Here is a 24335-nt window from a genome sequence, read left to right as displayed (position 1 = left end):
TCCCACCCATAAGATAGGGGGTCCGACTTCTCAGACCCACACCAATGCCATGAACGGTGATACTAGTGCCCCACAGTGAATGGAGCACTCAATGCGCCTGCACACCCACCGTGGCCAGTGCTCTGTTCATTCTCTATGGGGCCACTGCACACTCTGCACACTTTAGGCAACACCGGCCTAAGGGGGCAATGTCAGTAGACTCTTCCACTGTTGTAAAGTAAACCGCGGCTAGCAACAAGGTTTACTTTTATATGTTGCAGGCTGCCGCTAGTTGCCCCATACATTTGCAAGGGGTCCCTTGGGTTTGGGGACCCTGGGCAGTTGCCCTGTTTGAACACCCCTCCCCCCGTGCCAGCTCTGCATGTAAACAAGGGTAAAAAATAGCCGATCATCCTTATTCCATGTAAAAAATGACAGTAAGATCAGATGTCATGGAAGAGAGTGAAATGTTGTGGGTGAGATTGCACTTACCGGTATTCACCAGTAATATAGCTGCAGTCAATTAGTTTTATATGATATATATATATATTTATATATTTATTTATATAATCATAATGTTCTACTCTCTACATATGGTGCACCTAGTATGGCCAGGTACATCCTAATGCCAAAAATTTATATTGAATGAGAGTATTGCTAAAAAAAAAAAAAAATGTGAAGTCCCACTCACCGGTCACTGGTAAATGTAACTGTACAGTAGTAGTCTTATGCTTTTATGGAGTATATACATAGTGTAAGACTATATATATATATATATATATATATATATATATATATATATATATATTATTGTACGAATCTTCTCTTGTGGGCATATGGTGCGCCTGATATAATCAGCCTCATCCAAATACCAGATTTAGAAATGAAAAATAAAACACCTCATCTCATTACAAGAGATTTTGGTAATCTGGAAGCCGTCCTCCAGCGATGAATATTCTGGGCCTTCTCCTGATCTTGTCCTGTCCTATGGAATTCAAATCTATTTCATTGCCTGTTCATTCTGATTTTCTTTTCTTGATGTCTACTTCCTCTTGGAGTTCAGTCTTCCTCTTGATGGTGTTCTTGTCCATGGTGTTCTTCCTCTTGATGGTGTTCTTGTCCATGGTGTTCTTCCTCTTGATGATGTTCTTGTCCATGGTGTTCTTCCTCCTGATGATGTTCTTGTCCATGGTGTTCTTCCTTTTGATGATGTTCTTGTCCATGGTGTTCTTCCTCTTCATGATGTTCTTGTCCATGGTGTTCTTCCTCTTGATGATGTTCTTGTCCATGGTGTTCTTCCTTTTGATGATGTTCTTGTCCATGGTGTTCTTCCTCTTGATGATGTTCTTGTCCATGGTGTTCTTCCTCTTCATGATGTTCTTGTCCATGGTGTTCTTCCTCTTGATGATGTTCTTGTCCATGGTGTTCTTCCTTTTGATGATGTTCTTGTCCATGGTGTTCTTCCTCTTGATGATGTTCTTGTCCATGGTGTTCTTCCTCTTGATGATGTTCTTGTCCATGGTGTTCTTACTCTGGATGGTGTTCTTGTCCATGGTGTTCTTCCTCTGGATGGTTTTCTTGTCCATGGTGTTCTTCCTCTTGATGATGTTCTTGTCCATGGTGTTCTTACTCTGGATGGTTTTCTTGTCCATGGTGTTCTTCTTCTTGATGGTGTTCTTGTCCATGGTGTTCTTCCTCCTGATGGTTCTTCCACTGGATTAACACTGTAGAGTAGGAGGATGAACTGGATGCATAGATGTCTTTTTTCAGCCCTAAAAACTATGTAACTTTAAAAGAAAAAATCCGACCTCCTTCACCCCATAATAGCCGGCCATGAAGTATATGCACACCTAACCACTATATATATAGTATCATATCTGGAAGCCGTCCTCCAGCGATGAAAATTCTGGGCCTTCTCCAGTTGAGGTCCTGATCTTGTCCTGTCCTATGGAATTAATATCCATTCCTCTGCCTGTTCATACTGATTCTCTTTTCGTGAAGGTCTACTTCCTCTTGGTGTTTTTCCTTGACGTTCTTCCTCTTCTTGATGGTGTTCTTGTCCATAGTGTTCTTCCTCTTGATGGTGTTCTTGTCCATAGTGTTCTTCCTCTTGATGGTGTTCTTGTCCATGGTATTCTTCCTCCTGATGGTTCTTCTGCTGGATTAACACTGTATAGTAATTGGCTGAACTGGATACATAGATGGGTTTTTTTTCAGCCTTAAAAACTATGTAACTTTAAAATAAAAAAGCCGTCCTCCTCCACCCCTTGATAGCCGTCCATTAAGTATTTACACAGTGAACCACTATATACATAGTATCATCAAATTCTTCCCTTGTGAGCATGTGGTGCGCCAGATATAATCACACTCAGCAAAATATACAACTTTAAAAAAACAAAAACGTCACCTACTTACACCAGATGTTAGTAATCCTGAAGCCGTCATCCAGCCTGATCCAGCGATGGAAGTTCCGGGCCTTCTCCTGATGAGGTCCTGGTCTTGTCTTGTCCTGTGGGCTTGACGTTCTTTCCTTTGCTTGCCCGTTCTGATCTTCTGTTTGTTATGGTCTACTTCTTTTTATGTTTTCTTTCCTCTTGATGGTATTCCATATCTTGCTTGTCTTCCTCTCCTCAGTTTGATTACTTCATGGTCCCCTTTCCCCTGATGGATTTTCTAACATATGGTGTTCTTCCTTTGGATGGTGTTCTTGTCCATGGTGTTCTTCCTTTGGATGGTGTTCTTGCCCATGGTATTCTTCCTCTAGATGGTTTTCTTGCCCATGGTGTTCTTCCACCTGATAGATTTTCTTCTCCATTGTGTTCTTCCTCTTGATGGTTTTCTTGTCCATTGTGTTCTTCCTCCTGATGGCTTTCTAGCCCACGATGTTCTTCCTCCTGATAGATTTTCTTGCCCATTGTGTTCTTCCCCTTGGTAGTTTTCTTGTCCATTGTGTTGTTTCTCTGGGTGGTTTTCTTGTCCATGTTGTTCTTTCTCCTGATGGCTCTTCCTCTAGATCAACACTGTAGCGTAATAAGCTGAACTTCATGGAAATATGTCTTTTTTTTAGCATTGAAACTTATGTAACTTATGTAAAAAATAAATAAATAAATAATAATATATATATATACACTCACCGGCCACTTTATTAGGTACACCTGTCCAACTGCACGTTACCACTTAATTTCTAATCAGCCAATCACATGACGGCAACTCAGTGCATTTAGGCATGTAGACATGGTCAAGACAATCTCCTGCAGTTCAAACCGAGCATCAGTATGGGGAAGAAAGGTGATTTGAGTGCCTTTGAACGTGGCATGGTTGTTGGTGCCAGAAGGGCTGGTCTGAGTATTTCAGAAACTGCTGAACTACTGGGATTTTCACGCACAACCATCTCTAAGGTTTACAGAGAATGGTCCGAAAAAGAAAAAACATCCAGTGAGCGGCAGTTCTGTGGGCAGAAATGCCTTGTTGATGCCAGAGGTCAGAGGAGAATGGGCAGACTGGTTCGAGCTGATAGAAAGGCAACAGTGACTCAAATAGCCAACCGTTACAACCAAGGTAAGCAGAAGAGCATCTCTGAACGCACAGTACATCGAACTTTGAGGCAGATGGGCTACAGCAGCAGAAGACCACACCGGGTGCCACTCCTTTCAGCTAAGAACAGGAAACTGAGGCTACAATTTGCACAAGCTCATCGAAATTGGACAGTAGAAGATTGGAAAAACGTTGCCTGGTCTGATGAGTCTCGATTTCTGCTGCGGCATTCGGATGTTAGGGTCAGAATTTGGCGTCAACAACATGAAAGCATGGATCCATCCTGCCTTGTATCAACGGTTCAGGCTGGTGGTGGTGGTGTCATGGTGTGGGGAATATTTTCTTGGCACTCTTTGGGCCCCTTGGTACCAATTGAGCATCGTTGCAACGCCACAGCCTACCTGAGTATTGTTGCTGACCATTTCCATCCCTTTATGACCACAATGTACCCAATATCTGATGGCTACTTTCAGCAGGATAATGCGCCATGTCATAAAGCTAGAATCATCTCAGACTGGTTTCTTGAACATGACAATGAGTTCACTGTACTCCAATGGCCTCCACAGTCACCAGATCTCAATACAATAGATCATCTTTGGGATGTGGTAGAACGGGAGATTCGCATCATGGATGTGCAGCCGACAAATCTGCGCCAAATGTGTGATGCCATCATGTCAATATGGACCAAAATCTCTGAGGAATGCTTCCAGCACCTTGTTGTATCTATGCCACGAAGAATTGAGGCAGTTCTGAAGGCAAAAGGGGGTCCAACCCGTTACTAGCATGGTGTACCTAATAAAGTGGCCGGTGAGTGTGTATATATATATATATATATATATATATATATATATATATATATTCCGGCCTCCTCCACCCCTTAATAGCCGGCCATCACTCACCTACTTTCCCCATCGCCAATGACACTACCATTAGATGTCATAGAAGAGGGGGAAATGTGAAATTACACTCACTGGTCATCCAGTCACCAGTAAATGTAATTGTAGTAGTTTTAGTAATTTATGATATATATATACATAGTGAATCACTATATATATAGTATCATAAAAATCTTATCTTGTGTGCATGTGGCGTGTCAGATATTATCAGGCACAGCCAAATGCCAAATAAAGAGATAAAAAAAAAAAAAATCTCACCTCCTTCTCCTTACACCAGATTTCAATAATCCTCCTCTTGGTAGTATCCTTCCTCTTGATATTCTTCCTCCTCTTGGTGGTATCCTTCCTCTTGATGTTCTTCCTCCTCTTGGTAGTATCCTTCCTCTTGATATTCTTCCTCCTCTTGGTGGTATCCTTCCTCTTGATGTTCTTCCTCCTCTTGGTGGTCCCCTTCCTCTTGATGGTCTTCTCGATGTTCCTCCTCCTCCAGATGGTCTTCTTGTTGGTATTAGTACAGGTTGCTCTCAGGATGTTATGGAGCTGGTGCGCTGTCCAGGGTTTTCCAGTCCGAGGTGATGAATGAAAATCCTGCGAATAAGGCCTGTTCTTCTGCTGACAGGGGCTTGCCCTCCTTCTCTTCTGCCTTCATCTTGTTGATGTCAAATGGTCGAAAGCCGCGCCGGATGTTCTCTTCTGATGGAGTGTGTGGTGGTTCCATTCCAAGGGCTTGTACCGAGTCCCAGTTGATGTCCTCAAAAAATGGATGGGCTCTGATGTCACCGTTGACCCCAAGGCGGTTGTCAGGATCTTCCTCGAGGAGCTGAAAATGAAACATATATATTTAGTGATGAGAACATAGGAATGAGGCGGTAGGGCGCACATAACCGGAATATAACATATTTCATAGCAGATGGTAATTCCAGGACATAAATGTTTAGTGGGACATTTTAACTGGGATTTCTGTTTATACATCTAAAGAGAATAATACTAGTGAGAAAACAACTGTTTTAGTATAGTATAACCTGTGTTACATAGAGAGAATAGTCACCTCTTTGATGATGGTCTTCGCCTCCATATTGGAGGCCTTGAATCGTCTTTGGTGGTATCTGGCCTTGCCGGTGACCATGATGTTGAGAATGATGCCGAAGGCAAACCAGTCGATTCCAGCGTCGTACTCCTCCCCAGCCAGCATCTCAGGGGCCACGAATCCTGGTGTTCCTACGCAGTCGGGGGGCAGCCGCTCTCCACAGGTGTTCCAGATTGCCAATCCGAAGTCGCAGATCTTCACATGTCCTGTTGCAGCCACGAGGATGTTTCCGGGCTTGAGATCTCTGCAAAATAGAGAAAAACATTAGTTGTAAGATCGGTGATCATCCTACAGTTAGTTAGCGGTGTATACTTGTATCATTATATACTTGGATCTTAGGAGTCAGTACAGTCAGCAGGATGGTGTCTATACTGGACTCCAGGGATATGTCCATTGTACAAACACCTTCAGGTATGATATAGAATACATAGCAGTCACAGCAGACTATATAAATATTATCTGGGATTATACAGCAGATGTCAGACTATTACACCTAAAACACAGGATGAATGTTCTTACCGGTGGATGATGCCCTTGGAATGAAGATGTTGAAGTCCACACAGAAGTTCTGCGGCGTAGAATCTGGCAAAAAGAAAAGAGAAAACAGTAGTAAACAATAGAATAATAGAAAACAATGTGATCTCTGTACTGGGGACTACTGATGGGTAAATGACACATATCTTATTCTTTATGCTACATGTTCTGCTACACCTGCTTTATTCCATCTACTAGTTATATAAAGTGTTTCTGTAACTCTATGCTATATGCCTATAGCCCCCTAATGCACACGGGGCACCAAGGAGGAAGGCATGTCTCTTACCTTCCTCCTCGGCATTGTTCCCATGCAGTTAGTAGTTAAATCCGCATCCTGGAGCACCATTAGAAACACTGCCCCGCCCCCCACATCGCCGAGCTGCTCCTTCTAATGATAATCAGTGGACGGGCTGGATTGTTGCCATGGGGGAGGAGCAGTGCTCCTAACGGTGCTCCGAGACATTTATTTAACTACTATCTGCATGGGAAGGACGCCAATAAGAAAGGTAAGAGACATACCTTCCTCCTTTGCGCCCGATGTGCATTAGGGGGCTATCAGTAGGTTCGATTTGTCTAACCTGCTAATAGTTCCCCTTTAATAGCCTGCAACCACATTACCGTGCATTGGCGATGGTCAGACGCCCCTTCTGCTGCAGGAGGTGATGGAAGTCTCCGCACGTGATGTACTCCATTCCAAGCAGCACGTGTCCGTTGGTCTGGAGAGCAAAGTGGCCTTGGATGAGGAAGGGGCTGCCAGATGCAAGCTGTAGCACACGCCGCTCCACCGTCACGCGCTCCTTTCCTTCGTTCAGCAGGCTCCTCTTGGCGATGACTTTGACAGCGAATTCCTGGCGGGTGTAGATGTCTTCTGCCAGCACCACCTACAGAGACAGCCATCAGTCAAGTCAGCAGAGTCCTCTCTTATACCTATGCTGGATATCCTCAACTCATGCATCATTTTCTCAGTCTTTTTACATGGAGTCACTGTAATGTTATCAGGCATTTTATAACATATACAGCGGTGCCTTGGATTACCAGCTTAATTCCTTCTGGGACCGTGCTTGTAATCCAAATCAATTTTAAACCAAAGAAATCATTGGAATGCAGACAATTGGTTCCACACCTCAAAAATAATGATTTTTTTATTCTGAATAACATGCAAAACAAATAAAACAAACATTTAGAAACAGCTGAATATGTGATAAGTTACTGTACGGTATAGCAATCAGCATGTGGAGTATAATGTATAGTAACTGCATAAACCTGATAACACAGCAGCAGTTTGTAGATACAGGATGGAACTGCAGATCCCTATAATGCAGTAGCGTAGTACAACAGGCTAGAATAGAGAAGCAGGGCTGCTGTCAGAGGTCTGTGTGGTCACATGACAGCAATGGGGAAGTGGTGTGTGCTCAGCATGGACCAATCAGGAAGTCAGAATCACAGAGCTGTCAGGAGGACTGAGAAAGACACTTTTCTATACAGCAGTGTGACTGGCTGAGTGTAAGTGCAGGCACATTATAGCAGCGGTGTGTATAGCTGAGTGTGAGTGCAGGCACATGACATGGGAAAAATGATCCCGCCGTGGCCCCACTTATCCCCTTATGCCTACCCCTTAAGGAATAAAGACACCGACCACAGTTTGGATAAATCTGGCCACAGCAGCCAACTTTATTAACAAAAATACATACATAAAATAACAGTAATGAAATATCAATAGCAATAAATATGCTACCCAAACTATCCCAAACTTCTAAACGGGAGGGGGTCCTTGAAGCTAAAAACATAACCGGCCACCCATAGCAATGCACTCTCCATTAGTGCTATACCTGTACTGTTCTAAATACTGCCCCCAGCCGGTTACCCCAGACTCAGGAGCCCAATTGCAATTACCCTGGCCGATTATGCATAACACCCAAATACTCCCCAGGACACCACACTGCCAGGAGCCCAAATCCTCCAAGTAACCCGATGATCCAGTAACTAAAAAGGGGTGCACCACTCCTCGTGTACCCCTTTTCCATCCATTTTAGCCAACCCCAAGGACCTCCTACCCCGCCACAACGAGCACCTTTGACCACCTCAAACGTGCGAGCTCCTCCACAAACACAGGGCCCTCTCAATACCCTCCTGTAGCGCCAACGCCCACAAGTCAATCCCCACAGCGTTCAAGTGGACGCCATCCCCAAGCCAGAAATTTCCAGGGCAATCCCCCAGATCCTGATGTCGCACTGCCACCCCCCCATTCGGAGCAACAAATGAACTGACAGCCCGATTCACCTTCACCCTCGCCTTATTCAGTCGCTCCACCGACCTAGCCACCTTCCACGTCTTCCTTGGCACAACGTCAGACCAGACAATCAGCACCCCCGGAAACGTCCTCCAGAGGCGCAAGATGTCGTAACGAATGTCCCTAATTAACTCGCGAAATGGACGGACCCCCAGATCATTGCCACCCACGTGCAGCACCAGTATATCCGGGGGCCTGTCCAGCCGCGCAAAACTATTAAACTCAGCCAGTACACGGTTCCACCCCATACCGCTCACCCCCAGCCACCGAACGACTGCCATCCTTCTGGAAAAACCGAGCTGACGCCCATCCGGGCGCACCGCTGCCCTCTGCGCACCCCTGCAGACATAAGAATGCCCCATAATCCACACGAGCGCGGAGCCGATCCCTGCAAGAACAAAAGAACAAGGAAAAGGAGGGATGAAACCACACAGAAAACAACCACCAACCCCCGCAACCAAACCACACACCCCCTTTAAGCTGGCAGTAAATGAGGCCTAACATATGACCTGTAACGCCTGTACTCCCACCAAACGATACGGCGCAACACTTCCGCACTCAACCCCCAGCCCGCCGCTTCAGTTGCTGCCTCTATTCGGAAGGAATAAGGAGCGAAGCCAGTCCCATCTAGCCCCAGCACCCCCAAACATTGCCGGAAAACCGTCGAAAATTGATACCGGGACAAAAAGGAACCGTCACCATGCCTCAGCAAGGGGCCAGCTCCCATCCCCGCAAACAAAGGAAACGCCGCCAGACAACATACCTGACACATCTCAGACTCCCCCACAGCATGCAACACGACGTCCCGCCCTCTACCCCTTTGATCCGTCTTAGATCGACGGATCCGTCTCCAGCCAAACATCTTCCCGCAACAGCCCCCCAGCCCTCCTAGCAGACGGGGACACCAAAAAAAAAAAAACGCCCACGAAAAAGCCAACTAAACAAGTAAACCTCCCCTGCCGACTTACAAACCGACCCCAAGCAAGCCCCCAGCCGTTGCAACAAAACAAAAGACACCGGCCGCCTCGCATCCGCCTGCATCCTTCCTCTCCGAAAACCTTGAAACCATGAAATCCTTTGTGACGTCACGAAGCCTGCGCAACTTCAAACCAAAAGCAAGCACCGCCACAAAGCGATTCACCCGTGCCACTGACCAGCCCACCACCGCTGCATTGCCCAACCAACCCGAAAACGCCAACACTCGCTCCTGATCTGACCGCACATCACCTCAACCATTCTCCCAAGACAGCCACTCCTCCCATGCAGTTGAATCCGCTTTCCAGGTGCTGTCAGCCAGTGAACACCGCACGAGCTCTCCCGCCCTCAGACAAGCCTCCACAGATGCTCCGGGCAGGCGACCCCGTCCGTATCCGCCTCCGGGACCAACGACCGGAACCGATCCCACTGCTGGCGAGAAAGAGAATCCGCAACTGAGTTACTAACACCTGGGACATGAACCGCAACCACCCAAGAGTTAAGGGCCAAACAACTAAGGACCAAATGACGCAGCAAGCGAACCACCGGAGGGGAAGAAGCCAAACCTGAATTGATGGCCGAAACCACCGCCTGATTATCGCAGTGAAAACGGACCTTTCTGTCCCGGAACTTGTCCCCCCACACTGACACCGCAACAACAATGGGAAAAAGTTCCAGGAGAGCCGGGTTCCGCACGAGGCCTGCCTCCACCCACTCCTTGGGCCACAACCCGGCGCATCACCGACCCTGGCAGTAAGCCCCAAAACCCACACCCCCAGCCGCATCCGTGAAAAGCTCCCAATCAAAGCTATCCACCACCGGGGCCAGAACCAACGACCTCCCATTGTTCGTGTCCAAGATGGAAGACCACACCCCCAAATCCTCCTGCAACTCCTGAGTCAAACGGACAAAATGATGCGCCGCCTTCACGCCCGCAGTCGCCCCCGCCAGCCGCCGGCAAAACACCCTCCCCATGGGCAGAATACGACAGGCAAAATTCAATTTGCCCAGAAGAGACTGAAGCTCCCGCAAATGGACCTTTTTCAAAACCTGAGCCCGCCTCACCTCCACTTTCAGAGCCTCAAGCTTATCCTCAGGCAACCGACACTCCAGCCGACCGGAATCAATAGTGATTCCCAAGAATTGGAGCACCGTCGCCGGACCCTCTGTTTATTCCCTAGCAAGGGGGACCCCGAAACGACCCGACACCCACTCCATGGTTCCCAACAGAGTACTACAAATGGACGACCCGGGAGGCCCGACAAACAAAAAGTCGTCCAAATAATGGATGACCGACTTCACACCTGCCAGATCTCGAACCACCCACTCAAGGAAGGAACTGAACGCCTCAAAGTAAGCGCACGAAAGGGAGCAGCCCATGGGAAGACACCTATCAACAAAGAAGGTGCCCCCCCAATGGCAACCCAGCAAACGCACACTGACTGGATGTACAGGAAGAAGACGAAAGGCAGACTCGATATCCACCTTCGCCATCAATGCCCCCTGACCATACTCTCGCACCCATGCCACCGCCGCATCAAACGAGGTGTAAACCACGGAGCACAGCTCCAGGTCTATGCCAGCGTTGACCGACCTGCCATGGGGGTGAGAAAGATGGTGAATAAGCCGAAACTTATTCGCCTCCTTCTTGGGGACCACCCAGAGTGGGGACACAACCAGGTCCCCCCAAGGAGGGTCGGAAAAGGGGCCCGCCATCCTGCCCAGGGACACCTCCTTCGCCAATTTCTCGGAAACCACCGAGGGGTATAAATAGGCCGACCGCAAGTGCCCCAACGAGAAGGGAACCGCATACAGAGGGGGCGGGATAACAAAACCGTCCGTAAAACCCCTAATGAGCAGATCCGCCTTGACCCTGTCCGGATACCTGTCTAGAAAGGGGCGCATCGCGCCCACCTTCACCGGCGTCACCCCCTTGTCTAGCACCCCGGCCCCTGCCTGTCCGAAAACATCGGGCGGAACCGTGGGAGGTCCCTCCACACGTCCCGCAAGCATGCCTGAACTTACAGGCCGTCCCGTACTTGCACTGGCCGTCATTAAACTGCCAACACAAGCCGGCCTGCCCCCCTCCCCCCCCCCAGATTGGGAAAACTGCCCCTGTGATGAAGACTGGCCGGAAACTTCTCCAGCGGGAGCAGGAAGAAAATCTCGACATATTCGTCCTGCCAGATTTTGTCTTTAACGTGCTGTTTCAAATGGGCCCCCAAAGGCCCTTCGAAACACACGTACACCTCGCCCCTCGCCCTATCGTCCAGCCGCACCCAGTCCACCTCCTTCTCACGATCAGCTTGAACCGACACCGCCACCCCCCGCCAACTCACCCACAGACGGCCCCCCCACCGCAGCCGGTGACGGAGTCACCGACGGAACCCCCACCCATGCAGCAACTGGCGCCCGCGCCACGCCGGACCCTGTCACAACTGATGGACCCACCGCCCCCTGCCCTTCAACAACCCTCGCAGGCGGCCCCCCCTTGACCTGCTACACCCTCCCCCCCACAATAGCCCTGAGGCCAGACAGGAGTTCCAGCCAGCCAGCTCCCATACCCGCCCAAGGGCCTAAACCCTCCCGACCAACCCCAGCTGCAGGCACACCCTCCCGGCCAAAACCCCCCCCCCCCCTCCCCACACGCTTGCAGGCAAATACACAGAAGACAGACTCACCGGGCTGCCGGGTGCTGTGGGCCAACAGCCGGAGACTCCGGATCCATCCACTGACTCTGTATCTGGGTACCGGGACCAGGCACCGGACGGGTCTCCAATGACTCAGGACTGCGGGCCAGGGAAGACAAGACAGAGGCAGGAGAGATCATCCCCCCCCCCCCCCCCCCCGGAGTGCTGTCGCTGGACTGCGGCCAGCACGTAGAATCCTGGGAGATCAGAAGGCTGGGGGCAAGACTGGCAGACGGCCCGGCCTGGTCATCACCGGGGGCGCCTGCGGCAAACAGCTGCAGAGGACGTCCGGACAGGGGGAGGAGGCCCGAAGATGGGGGCTGAGACCTCCCCCGGCCCGCAGAAACCGTCCGCGCTCCCGGATTCCTCACAGAGCGGGCGGCCCGACCCCGGGTGTTGAGGAGGGAAGCCCCACCTGGAGGGTCCCCGTGGGGGCTCCTGCGCCAGAATCTAGGGGGAGAAGTCGGGCTCAGGCGGGCTGGAGGCCTAGAGCGCCGCGAGCTCCGTTGCCGGGCAGGAAGGGGCGGGCTCAACTCCACCTCCTGAGAGCCATCCGGAACTGGGGAGGACGCAGGGCCAGGAGACGGCCCACGATCAGGGGACACCACAGCCGCGGGGTCCAAGCCAGCCCGAACAGGAGAGCCGGCCGCCGGTGAAGGAGCAGAGGTGGCCAGGATAGCCTGCACCTGGGTATCAAACCAGGCCCGGTCGGGGAACGCCACCGCCGCCTCTCTCAGGTGCTGCAGGAGCTCAGGAACCGACAGCGCCATCGGGGTAAGGACTTCTGCACGTCTCCGGCCACAGCAAGAAAAGACCACCTCACAGGGATCACCACACACGTCCACACTCTTACACTGCTCCCTCACGTGTGCTGCTTCCTGCTGCTGTAGAAGCCTTATAACACCTCCCCTCCCCACCAACTCCACTCCTAGCAACTCCCGCCCTAGCCGAACCTTTCACCTTAACCCACTATGTGCCATTTTCCCTGTCATGTCAGCCTCCCTTAAATTGCGTTACGTCCGGCCTTTACTTTATAGCAGCAGTGTGTATAGCTGAGTGTAAGAGCAGGCATATTATATTAGGAATTGAGAGGATGGGAAACACATGATTTGGAAGGTGAAAGAGATGTTTTGGGTCAGAGTACAGGGCTGTAGACCCCGCTATGCAGACCATGCCCCTCCCCCACTCGCCTTTCCACCCAGTACAGTGAGCTCTTAAACCAAGTTACAATTTTGAAAAACTGTGAGCTCTTCTAGCAAAACGTTCTTAATCCAAGTTACTCTTAAAGTGTCACTGTCGTTTAATTTTTTTCTTCAGAAATCAACAGTACAGGCGATTTTAAGAAACTTTGTAATTGGGTTTATTAGCCGAAAAATGCATTTTTATCATGAAAAAGCTGTTTGAATCTCTCCCCCCTGTCTTCATTGTTCGCTATGGAGATGGGAGGGGTGGAGGGAGATGAAGCACCAAAACAGGACAACAAAGACTATTACAGCTACATCTCCTCTGAGGTCAGCACTGACCTTTCTGACCTCTGAATATCTGATTCCACACAGTTCCTGCTGTGTAATCCTTTTTTCTCTGCTGCCGACTAATCTTCCTCCTTCCTCCTCCTCCCCCCTCCCCTCTTCATAGACAGGACCCGACTGATGTAGTGGTGCGTTTACACAGAGAGATTTATCTGACAGATTTTTCAAGCCAAAGCCAGAAACAGACTATAAACAGGGAAGAGGTCTTAAAGAAGTCGTCGAGATAAAAAGAGTCGAGATTTCCTGATAATGAGCAGTGAAGAAGAGAGAGGAGGGAGGGGGAGGGGGGACCTGGGGAAAGTCTTTTTGAATGCAGATAATGTCATATTTGCCTAATAAACTCAATTACACAGTTTCTTAAAATCGCCTGCACTATTGATTTCTGTAAAAAAAAAAAAATGAAACCATAGACTCCCATAGACTCCCATTATGAGCGGGAGGCTAACGGCATTCCGCGGCGGACAATTCTGTCGCGAAATTCCGCTACCTTTCCTCAGTGGGAACGGGGCCTAAGAAAAGAAAGAATCTAAAGGAGGATGCTGCTGTGGCCTCTGCACACAGTAAGTCCCATTTAACATAACATTAATTTTACATGTTTTAAAATGTTGGCGACCAAATATTCTATTTGGCGCCTAAATTTTTCAGGTTAGGAGCCAATGGCTCCTAGGTAAATTTTTTAGTCTGGAGCCCTGGTATATACAGTGAGGATAGTTACCCCCCAGTATGATGGTGTATGTACAGTGAGGATAGTTACCCCCCAGTATGATGGTATATATGTACAGTGAGGATAGTTACCCCCCAGTATGATGGTATATATGTACAGTGAGGATAGTTACCCCCCAGTATGATGGTATATGTACAGTGAGGATAGTTACCCCCCAGTATGATGGTATATGTACAGTGAGGATAGTTACCCCCCAGTATGATGGTATATGTACAGTGAGGATAGTTACCCCCCAGTATGATGGTATATATGTACAGTGAGGATAATTACCCCCCAGTATGATGGTATATGTACAGTGAGGATAGTTACCCCCCAGTATGATGGTATATGTACAGTGATGATAGTTACCCCCCAGTATGATGGTATATGTACAGTGAGGATAGTTACCCCCCAGTATGATGGTATATGTACAGTGAGGATAGTTACCCCCCAGTATGATGGTATATGTACAGTGAGGATAGTTACCCCCCAGTATGATGGTATATGTACAGTGAGGATAGCTCCCCCCCCGGTATGATGGTATATGTACAGTGAGGATAGTTACCCCCTAGTATGATGGTATATGACAGTGACAATATTAGTTCCCTGTATAGTTTTCCAGCATCGCTGCTCCTGTGTCTGCGTACTGAGGGTGCAGACTGCAGTCACTGAATGCATATCAGCCATCCAGGGTATTGGGGACAGTCAGGCCAGTAGCGGTAAGTGGCACATATTGTTACATATACATAAATAAACTTAAAGGGGTAGTGCGGCGGTAAACAATTATTCACAGAATAACACACATTACAAAGTTATACAACTTTGTAATGTATGTTATGTCTGTGAATCGCCCCCTTCCCGTGTCCCACCACCCCCGCACATGTACCCGGAAGTGTGGTGCATTATACATTACCTGATCCGTGTCGCGCATGTCCGCCATCTTGTGCCAGGACGTCATCTTCGGACGGACGGCCGAAGCGCTCCGACCGTCCCTAGTGCCGGCCGCCTTCTGCAGCGTCATCAGATGCTCAGCCGCGATTGGCTGAGCATAACTGCTCCGAAGATGATGCCCTGGCACAAGATGGCGGACATGCGCGACACGGATCAGGTAATGTATAATGCACCACACTTCCGGGTACACGTGCGGGGGTGGTGGGACACGGGAAGGGGGCCATTCACAGACAAAACATACATTACAAAGTTGTATAACTCTGTAATGTGTGTTATTCTGTGAATAATTGTTTACCGCCGCACTACCCCTTTAATGAAACTTCCCCATTACCCAGCTACAGAAGTTCCACATATTGATGGCCGGTCCTCAGGATAGGATATCAATATGTGATCATGGTGGCAAAAACCCACTGACACTTTATTTTTCATTTCAGTCCTGTTTGGCCTGGGGAATGAGGAGCTGACGGCAAGAATACTAAATATATATATATATATATATATATATATATATATTTTTTTTTTTTTTTTTTGCAGCCTGAATATCTGAGATGAGGGATAAATCTAATCCCTACCATTTCTCTATTGTGATGATGTAGAAACAACTGTAGCATCTTAAGTACAAGGAGCACAACCTGGGCCTCCGGCTCCTGCACAACTACAACTCCTATCCTGCCCTGACAACTAATGTGCTGGCTGTCCAGGCATGATGGGAATTGTAGTTCTGCAGCAGCTGGAGGGCTGCAGGTTCCCTCTCCCTGGTATAAGTGATGGGACAGTCCTGTGGAGATGTAATAACTTCATTTTTAAAGATGATTTCCAAGAAAAATTAGGTTTTCCCCTCTCCACAGGATAGTAAGAGATACAGCTGTGGGTGCGGCCCCTGACCCGTGGCTCTATTCATTCCTATGGAGCGGCGGAGAGAGCTGGGAGAGCGCTCACTCCTCTATTTCCGGCGGCTCCATAGCAATGAATACAGAACCCTGATCACGTGTGGTCCCCGCCAATCTATTGGGAAGAAAGAAGCCGGGGGCCAGATACAGAGATTGGGGTACAGAGGTAGGAGGACCCCTGTGATCTCTTACTTGTTCCCTATACTGTGGATAGGGGAGAAGTACATTTTTCTTGGGAAATCTCTAACACTGTAAATTGGTTCTTGTAAGAATGGCCGTTGCTGCCCCTCTGTATGTGAGGTGATAGGTAACACTGTTGGGTCTCAGTTCCATCACTGCAGGGAGGATCCAGGGGAAAGCAAAGCCAATATCTGCTGCATTGTGGACTGTTCCTCTATGTGTTCTGTCATCGGCAAGCACATCATACTACACTGCATGCAGCGGATGAAGTAACACAGGCCTGGTAGGGGCTCCTGGAGAGAGAAGATGGGGCTGTCCGGGGAGCAGAAGATGGCTAACGCTCATTGCTCACCGCTGATCACTTATTGAGATGCCTCGGAGGAAAACCTTCTGAGATGAGGGGGTGGGGGCCAAGTTACCATCATCACATGGGGGGGGGGGGGATTACACTTCCATGTAATGCTCAGATGCTGAACAGTATGTCCGCAGTATCAGAGATGGCGACTTAGCACCATCACCTCACGCCCTGGATGGGAGGAGGAGAAAACCTTTTGTGTTTAAATCAACTGGTGCCAGAAACTTATACAGATTAGTAAATGTGAATATTTCAGTTCTTATCAGCTGCTGTATGTCCTGCAAAAAGTGGCGTATTCTTTCCAGTCTGACACAGTGCTCTCTGCTGCCACCTCTGTCCATGTCAGGAACTGTCCAGAGCAGGAGGTTTCCTATGGGAATCTGCTGCTGCTCTGGGCAATATCTGACACAGACAGAGGGGACAGCAGAGAGCACTGTGTCGGACTGGAAAGAATACACCACTTCCTGCAGGACATACAGCAGCTGATAAGTACTGGGATGATAAAATATTTTAATTAAAAGTAATGTACAATTCTTTGTAACATTCTGACACCAGTTTAAATCTGTATTTTTCTCTGGAGTACCCCCTTTTCATTCTACTGTTTATATTGTATTTTAGAGCCATTAAAGGGGTATTCCACCCCAAAATCTTTTTGCATTACTGATAAGCCCACCCATAGCTGCATATATTGCTCAAAGCCACTAATTAAGTGTTCTGAGCCGCTTTGAAGCTATTTCTCCTTACTCACCCCCTCTCAACACAAAAACGGAGCTAAACAGAGTCCACTCCGACACGTTCCTTCCTCCTGGCCCCCATCTTCGGAATGGGGATCACATGTCCTTCTTCTCTTCAATGGGCGGGGCTAGCAATTATAACCCCGCCCACTGAAGAGCTGCAGGACAACTGACCCACTGTCAGCTCTGTCACATCACCCTCAGTGGGCCGTACCTAAGCCCCCCCCCCTCCTTACACCCCTCGGTACCCAGTGTAAACAGGTGGTAAAGCAGACTGTAGTGAACAGTGACGCTCTGTCCCTCTTCCCTGATCACAGAATCCTGCCGCAGCTCCTGCATCATCATCCTCTCCCCTCCTCAGTGCATTGGCCAGCTCCATTTTCCACCAGCCGCTCTGGTACCAGTGTGTGGTTGGCCAGTTCCCGGCGGCCATCTGTGTGTCCCTCTTCTAATAGTGATGGGGAGCTCTGCACTCTGCACAGACACTGGAAGCAGCCCACCTTCCCCTGGTCCTGCAGGTGGTCTGTGAGCCCCCGCCGCAGCAGCCGGGTATACGTTGATGCTATAGTACCCTGCATCCCCACTACCCGTGACACACGTGGCCCCCGCAGTAGTTCCCTGTGGCTTCTTTCCCGCCATCCTGGAGCATGAATGATGTCACCGCCGGGAGAAGAAAGCAGCGGAGAACTACGGCCGGGGCTACGTGCGTCCTGAGTAGTGGGGTTGCAGGGCACTATGGCACCAGCGTACACCTGGCTGTGGTGGCTCACGGACTCCCTGCAGGACCAGGAGAAGGCGGCCTGTTTAAGTGTATTAGGGATGGAGATGCCCTGTAAGCGGCTGATGGGGGGGGGCTATTTTGACTTTGCTGAATTAGAGGGGATCATCAGCTCTGCTGCATCTAGCTCTTGGACAGAATACCCCTTTAACACAAGCCACCTAAGGCCGAAATTGTGATTATGACCATTGTATATATACAGAAATGGCGTGTCAATGTATATAAAACTGTAACATTGTAACATCAGTTTGGGTTGTGCTATGTTGGCAGCAATGTCTTACCTGTCCGTAGCTACCCCGGCCAAGCACATGATGGAAGGTCAGCCTCTTGATGTTGTCGGAGATTGTGCTGCCGGGGTAGGGTAGGTCCTCCTTCCCTTGCTCTTCTGTCTTGATAGCAGAGGTCTTCTCCTCACTTGAGTCCAGGATAGGGATCACCTCGTCTTCTCCATATCCTTCTTCTTCCTGGTCTTCATGATGTCTCACCCAGATGATCTCCGGTCCTGGGCCGATCCTCCTCTTCTTCATAGACGTCTCTTCATCTTTCGATGGGTCAATGACATCTCTTCTCCTCTTCTGTCCTCCTGATGTCTCTTCATCTTTCGATGCGTCATGGACATCTCTTCTCCTCCTCTGTCCTCCTGATGTCTCTTCATCTTTCGATGCGTCATGGACATCCCTTCTCCTCTTCTGTCCTCCTGATGTCTCTTCATCTTTCGATGCGTCATGGACATCCCTTCTCCTCTTCTGTCCTCCTGATGTCTCTTCATCTTTCGATGCGTCATGGACATCCCTTCTCCTCTTCTGTCCCTTTCGTCCAGTCTCCTCGTCCTCCATGTTTGATCGCTGCTCCTTGAAGCCGCTCAGCATCCACACTAACTGTCGCCTGGCAACCAAACGCCGTTGACAACATCCCAGCTGCCCGCATGCCACTGACCAATCACAGTCACTCCCATGTGCCATAGGGTTACATGGGCCCTGATTTCTCCTCTATAAGGATTATATCTGGCCTCATGTATTACCTCTAATGGTATAACATTTCCCATCCACTCACTCTGGGTTTTATCCTTTCTTTTATAACATTTAATAATAGTCATGAATTGTTAGTGTCAGATCACACTGATTGTTTATCGGCCGATTACAATGTGTAATTGAAGAATCTTTCAGGTTTCCCCCATATCTGTGTGTGTTTGTCTGCTGTTCCCGGATCTGGTCAGACAGCATGGGCCCCTTGTCCATATAGTATGAGAATGTAGCAGCCAACACTACTAACACCTAATGCCCCATTATAATAATCCCGCCACTCACCCCCTTCATGTCACCAGTCACATCTGTCAGGGATCATGTCATACGTTGTATAATACTGCGGGCACATACTGCCATACAGAGAATACAGATTAGTGTTATATAGGGCCCTGTGCTATCACCAACCATTGGCAGGCAATGTATAGAATACAATGTGTAGCGTCCAGCCGTCCACACAAGTCTCATATCTGTAATATTGTTTTGGGAGGATAAAACTTATAACCTCATAAGGGGGATTATAGAATTCAAGGGAAATTGTTCAGTCAAAGCCCAATGTCTGCAGGTTAGTGTAACCTGAAACTGGTCGGGTCAGTCACCTCCTGCTGTTATAGATGTTACCTGACACTAATAGGAATAATAGACTAATAACACCCACATATATTGCCGCATCTAACCTGCTAATATCTCCCCATTGTGCACGGGGCGCTGAGTATGAAGGGATTTATGTCTCTTACCTCCATTCTTGGCGCCATTTCTGTGCTGTTAGTAGTTGTATCCCTGTCACGGAGCACCGTTAGGAGCACTGCCCGCCCCCATCACACCGAGCCGGCCCTGTGCGGCATTAAGGGCGAGGAAGTGCCCCAAGCCGCCTTACCGAACCAAGGATTATATTATCACTGTACTGGAACAGCGTGGAGGAGGAAGGGAAGACACATAGCTACATACTCAGCACTGCGGGGGCAATAAGGAGCCATCAGCCAGTTAGATCCGTCTGACCTGCTGATACTTCCCCTTTAAAGCAGTTTTATTTATTTCATTTATTTGAACAGAAATAAAGAAGAAAAGATGATTTATTGGTTTTATCCAACAGGACAATTGTTCCCACAAGAAAACAGAGAGGTAAAAAGCTCCAGGGATGGAAAAATCTGAGATATGAGGCCGAGAGGAGAAGAGAAGGAAAAGACACAATTAAGAATTGGCCACATCCTTGGGTTATGTTCACACTGTGCATAAACAATGATGATATAATAACATCGGCCGCCGGAACATGTCAGACAGCGGCCGTTATTATCATGATTTTATTTTAATTGGAATACGGGCACATTTGGGTGTACCTGCACTCCAATGAACCATTGAAGTCTATACAAAATACATCAGTCAGAACGGCCGTACATTGTCTGAACAAAGGGGCAACAACGGCCTTTGTTTCTGCATTATCGGCTGAAAGTAATTGACAACTCAATTTTTTATGCGGCCATAGGGGAACAATGGCCGTTATTCAATACAGTGTGTGAAACAGCTGTTGTTCCCATAGAGTGTAATGCAGTGCATTATTTTAAGGCAAGAACGGCCGTTCATATCTTAACCCCTTAGCGACATTGGGCGTAAATGTACGCCCCCGCACCCTGGTACTTAGCGCAAACGGACGTACATTTACGTTCGATGTTTCCCCGATCGTTGTGTGTTCACACACAGCGATCTGGGAAGATTGCCTGCTATAATGTATAGCAGGCCATCTCTGCTCGTCGGCACGGGGGGTGGTTTACCCCCCTGTGCCGACGATCGCTGCTATCGGCTTATCAATACAGATCAGCATATAGCAGCTTAATTCAGCTTTCCGGGTCATCGGTGACCCGGTGACCAGGAAAGCAATGGCGATTGGTGCTGTCCGAGACAGCACCAATCGCCATTAGTGACCTCTGAAAAGATGGTGCCGGTGCCACCCCCACGATCGCCGTGATGGGCCGGCCAGTAGGTAGCTGAGGGGTGCAGAACAGGTGTGTATAGTGTAGGTGCACTATACTCACCTGATCCCGGCATCCGGAGTGGCGGTCTGCGGCGTCCTCATGTCTTTGGTCGTGAATCTTTGCTCTACCTGCCCCTAGCGGCTGATCAGTGAATATTATTCACTGATCAGTTGCTTTGGGTTAAAAAAAAAAAATCCAATTTTTTTTTTCTTTTTATGCACCCTAACATTGCACGTAAGTGCGCCGCTGATCAGCAACTCCTCCTTTTTGGCATAGGGGCATTTTTTCCCCCTATATCCTACCGCCACTGCACATAAGTGCAGCATTTATCAGCAACACCCTTGACGTAGGTTTTTTTTTTCCTTACTGTTAAAAAAAAAAATCGTAAAAAACACTACATTACACCACACTACACAAAATAAAGTTTTACACTACACCACTACACATATACCCCATATATGGCCCCCAGAGTGTTTTCGGCATCAGACGCATACGTTATCATTGCCTCCGACACCGAAACAGCCAGTGAGGATGAATGGGGGGATCCTTCTTTCCTCCATTCATCCTCATCATCCATAGTGTACGCTGCCCCCCAGACACGTCTTTTCCGGCAGTACCGTCCCAATAAGAGATGACGGTATGTACCTCAGGGTACACTTACAGATTTAGGGTACGTGCACACTGCGGAATGGCGGAGGATAACACTTTGTGCATTCCGCAGCTGGCACCCGCCGGCGGACTGATAGAGGCGTGCGTCTCCCCCCGTGTCATAGACTCCATTCTATGCACAGGCGGATTTCGGCGTCCGTCTAAAGAATAAACACATTCATTGTTTGAACAGAGGGCGGAATCCGCCAGTGCATAGAATGGAGTGTGATACGAGCGGAGACGCGCCTGCATCAGTCCACCAGCGGGTGCCAACTGCGGAATGCACAAAGTGTTATCCTCCGTCATTCCGCAGTGTGCGCGTACCCTTAGAGTGTATGAAGGAAGGGACACCCGAATCCAGCCCCTAGATGCCTCCCCCATCCTCGGAGATAGTGGGAAGATCGTTTGGGAACTGATCTTCCCACTGCTGGATAAAGGTCACCACCACCTGTACAGGGATAACTTTTATACCAGCACCCCCTCTTCCGGTCCCTCGCTGCCCGAGCTACTGTAGCTTGCGGCACGATCCGAAAATATCAGAAGCAGTAATAGAGCCCTAATATTTAGCAGCCATGGAGCGGACCCAGCGCTTCTGGATATGAGGGACCCCGTATCGCACCAGGACAACATTTTCCAGGTGACGTCCCGCACACAGGAGAACGGGAGACCCCAGAAGAAGTGCAGAGTGTGGGGTAACAGGGGGATCAGGAAGGACGCCATTTTCCAGTGTGACACCTGTCCTGATCACCCCGACTCTGCATACTGGATCGCTCCAAGGCGCACCACACGTCATTGGGGTTCTACATTATCTAAATTTTGTCCCTTTTTCCTATTTCAGGGGTCACGTTGATCCGGGGATTATTCTGATCGCCATTATGGAGTCGGGAAGGAATTTTCTCCCTGTGATAAGGTTACTGTCGTCTGCCTCACGAGGGTTTTTTTGCCTTTCTCTGGATCAACACAGGTTTAATTTGATGGATACCTGTCATTTTCAACCTTATAAACTAATAATTGGCCTAATACCCCCAAATAAATTAGAATGGTCCCTTTTCCCCAGCTAAATAGGTATGGCCGCCATTCCCATTAGAGACTTGCCATGATGCAATTACAAAGCCTCTGTGCTGCTAGGACGGTAGAATCCCCCCACATGTGACCCTTTCTGGAAACTACACCCCATAAGGAATCTAACAAGGGGGGCAGCGGGGATATGGCCCCCTGGTGATGGCCACATTTGTGACGTGAAAATGAAAAAAATGTTTTGTTGTTTTTCACGGAACATGTTCTACATATGTGCCCGTCACCAGTGGGGTCCATATGCTCACTGCATCCCTTGTTAGATTCCTTATGGGGTGTAGTTTCCAGAATGGGGTCACTTGTGGGGGGTTTCTGCTGTCCTGGCAGCACAGGAGCTTTGTAATTGCGACATGGCCTCCATCCTCCATTCCAGCCTCTAAATGACGCTCTGTCCCTTTGGTGGCTTGCCCTGTGCCCATATGGCACATTATATCCACATGTGGGGTATTTTCGTACTCAGGGGAAATTACCCTACACGTTTTGCGTTCATTTTCTTTTTTAACCCCTTGTGGAAATGGAAAAAATCAAGGCTAGACCAACATTTAGTGTAAAAAATGTTTAATTTTTACACTAAATCATTGATCTTGTCTTGATTTTTTTCATTTTTGCAAGGGGTTAAAAGATTAAAAAAAAAACACAAAATGTATAGAGCAATTTCCCCTGAGTATGAAAATAACCCACATGTGGACATAAAGCGCCATGCGGGTGCAGGGTAAGCCTCCAAAGGGAAGGAGCGCCATTTGGTTTTTGGAGGCTGGATTGGATTTCGAGGGGCCATGTTGCATTGAAAAGGCCCCCGTGTTGCCAAGACAGTTGATCCCCCCCCCCATAAGTGACCCCATTATGGAAACTACACCCCCTCAGGGAATGTAACAAGGGGTGTAGTGACCATATGGACCCCACTGGTGACGGGCACAAATGGGGAACAATGTGGCGTGAAAATGAAATATTACATTTTTTACACTATAATGTTGGTTTAGCCTAAAAGTTTTCATTTTCAAAAGGGGTTAAAAGACAAAAAAAAACCACACAAAATGTGTAGAGCAATTTCCCCATAGTCCATAAATACCCCACATGTGGACATAAAGCGCCATGTGGGCGCAGGGAAAGCCTCCGAAGGGAAGGAGCGCCATTTGGATTTTGGAGGCTGGATTTGGCCAGAATGGATGATGAACGCCATGTCGCATTTACAGAGCCCTCGTGCTGCCAAAACACTAGAAACCCCCGACAAGTGACCCCATTGTGGAAACTACACCCCTCAAGGAACCTAACAAGGTGTGCAATGAGGATATGGACCCCTTGATGACGGGCACATTTGTACCGTGAAAGTGAAAAAATGAAAATTTTCCCTTTCACGTCACATTGTTCCACATTTGTGCCCGTCACCAGTGGGGTCCATATGCTCACTGCACCCCTTGTTAGATTCCTTGAGGGGTGTAGTTTCCAGAATGGGGTCACTTGTGGGGGGTTTCCAGTGTCTTGGCAGCACGAGGGCTCTGTAAATGCGACATGGCCC

General features: G+C 48.6%; 1 protein-coding gene across 3 annotated transcripts; it reads right to left on the bottom strand.

Annotated features, from left to right (window-relative positions):
• Positions 1–1703: 1703 nt before the first annotated feature.
• Positions 1704–18986, bottom strand: LOC138772629 (protein kinase C delta type-like). Of its 3 annotated transcripts, none has more exons than XR_011359790.1 (6): positions 18387–18986; positions 6649–6911; positions 6016–6078; positions 5458–5740; positions 4668–5229; positions 1704–2999 (listed from the first exon to the last, which is right to left on the bottom strand). XR_011359790.1 is itself a non-coding variant. In XM_069953152.1 (5 exons), the coding sequence occupies exons 1-5, from the start codon at positions 18972–18974 to the stop codon at positions 4942–4944; spliced, it is 1485 nt and encodes a 494-aa protein (XP_069809253.1). In that variant the 5' UTR covers positions 18975–18986; the 3' UTR covers positions 4390–4941. The 3 variants fall into 3 exon arrangements, 1 of the variants encoding a protein (XP_069809253.1); XR_011359789.1 differs by having other exon boundaries at positions 1704–2988; XM_069953152.1 differs by lacking the exon at positions 1704–2999 and having other exon boundaries at positions 4390–5229.
• Between the last annotated feature and the right edge of the window lie 5349 nt (positions 18987–24335).

The sequence above is a fragment of the Dendropsophus ebraccatus genome, chromosome 14 (genome assembly GCF_027789765.1).
Source record: "Dendropsophus ebraccatus isolate aDenEbr1 chromosome 14, aDenEbr1.pat, whole genome shotgun sequence".
Classification (NCBI taxonomy): Eukaryota; Metazoa; Chordata; class Amphibia; order Anura; family Hylidae; genus Dendropsophus; species Dendropsophus ebraccatus.
Note: the sequence above shows the minus strand (reverse complement) of the source record. Positions and strands in the feature narration are given on the sequence as shown.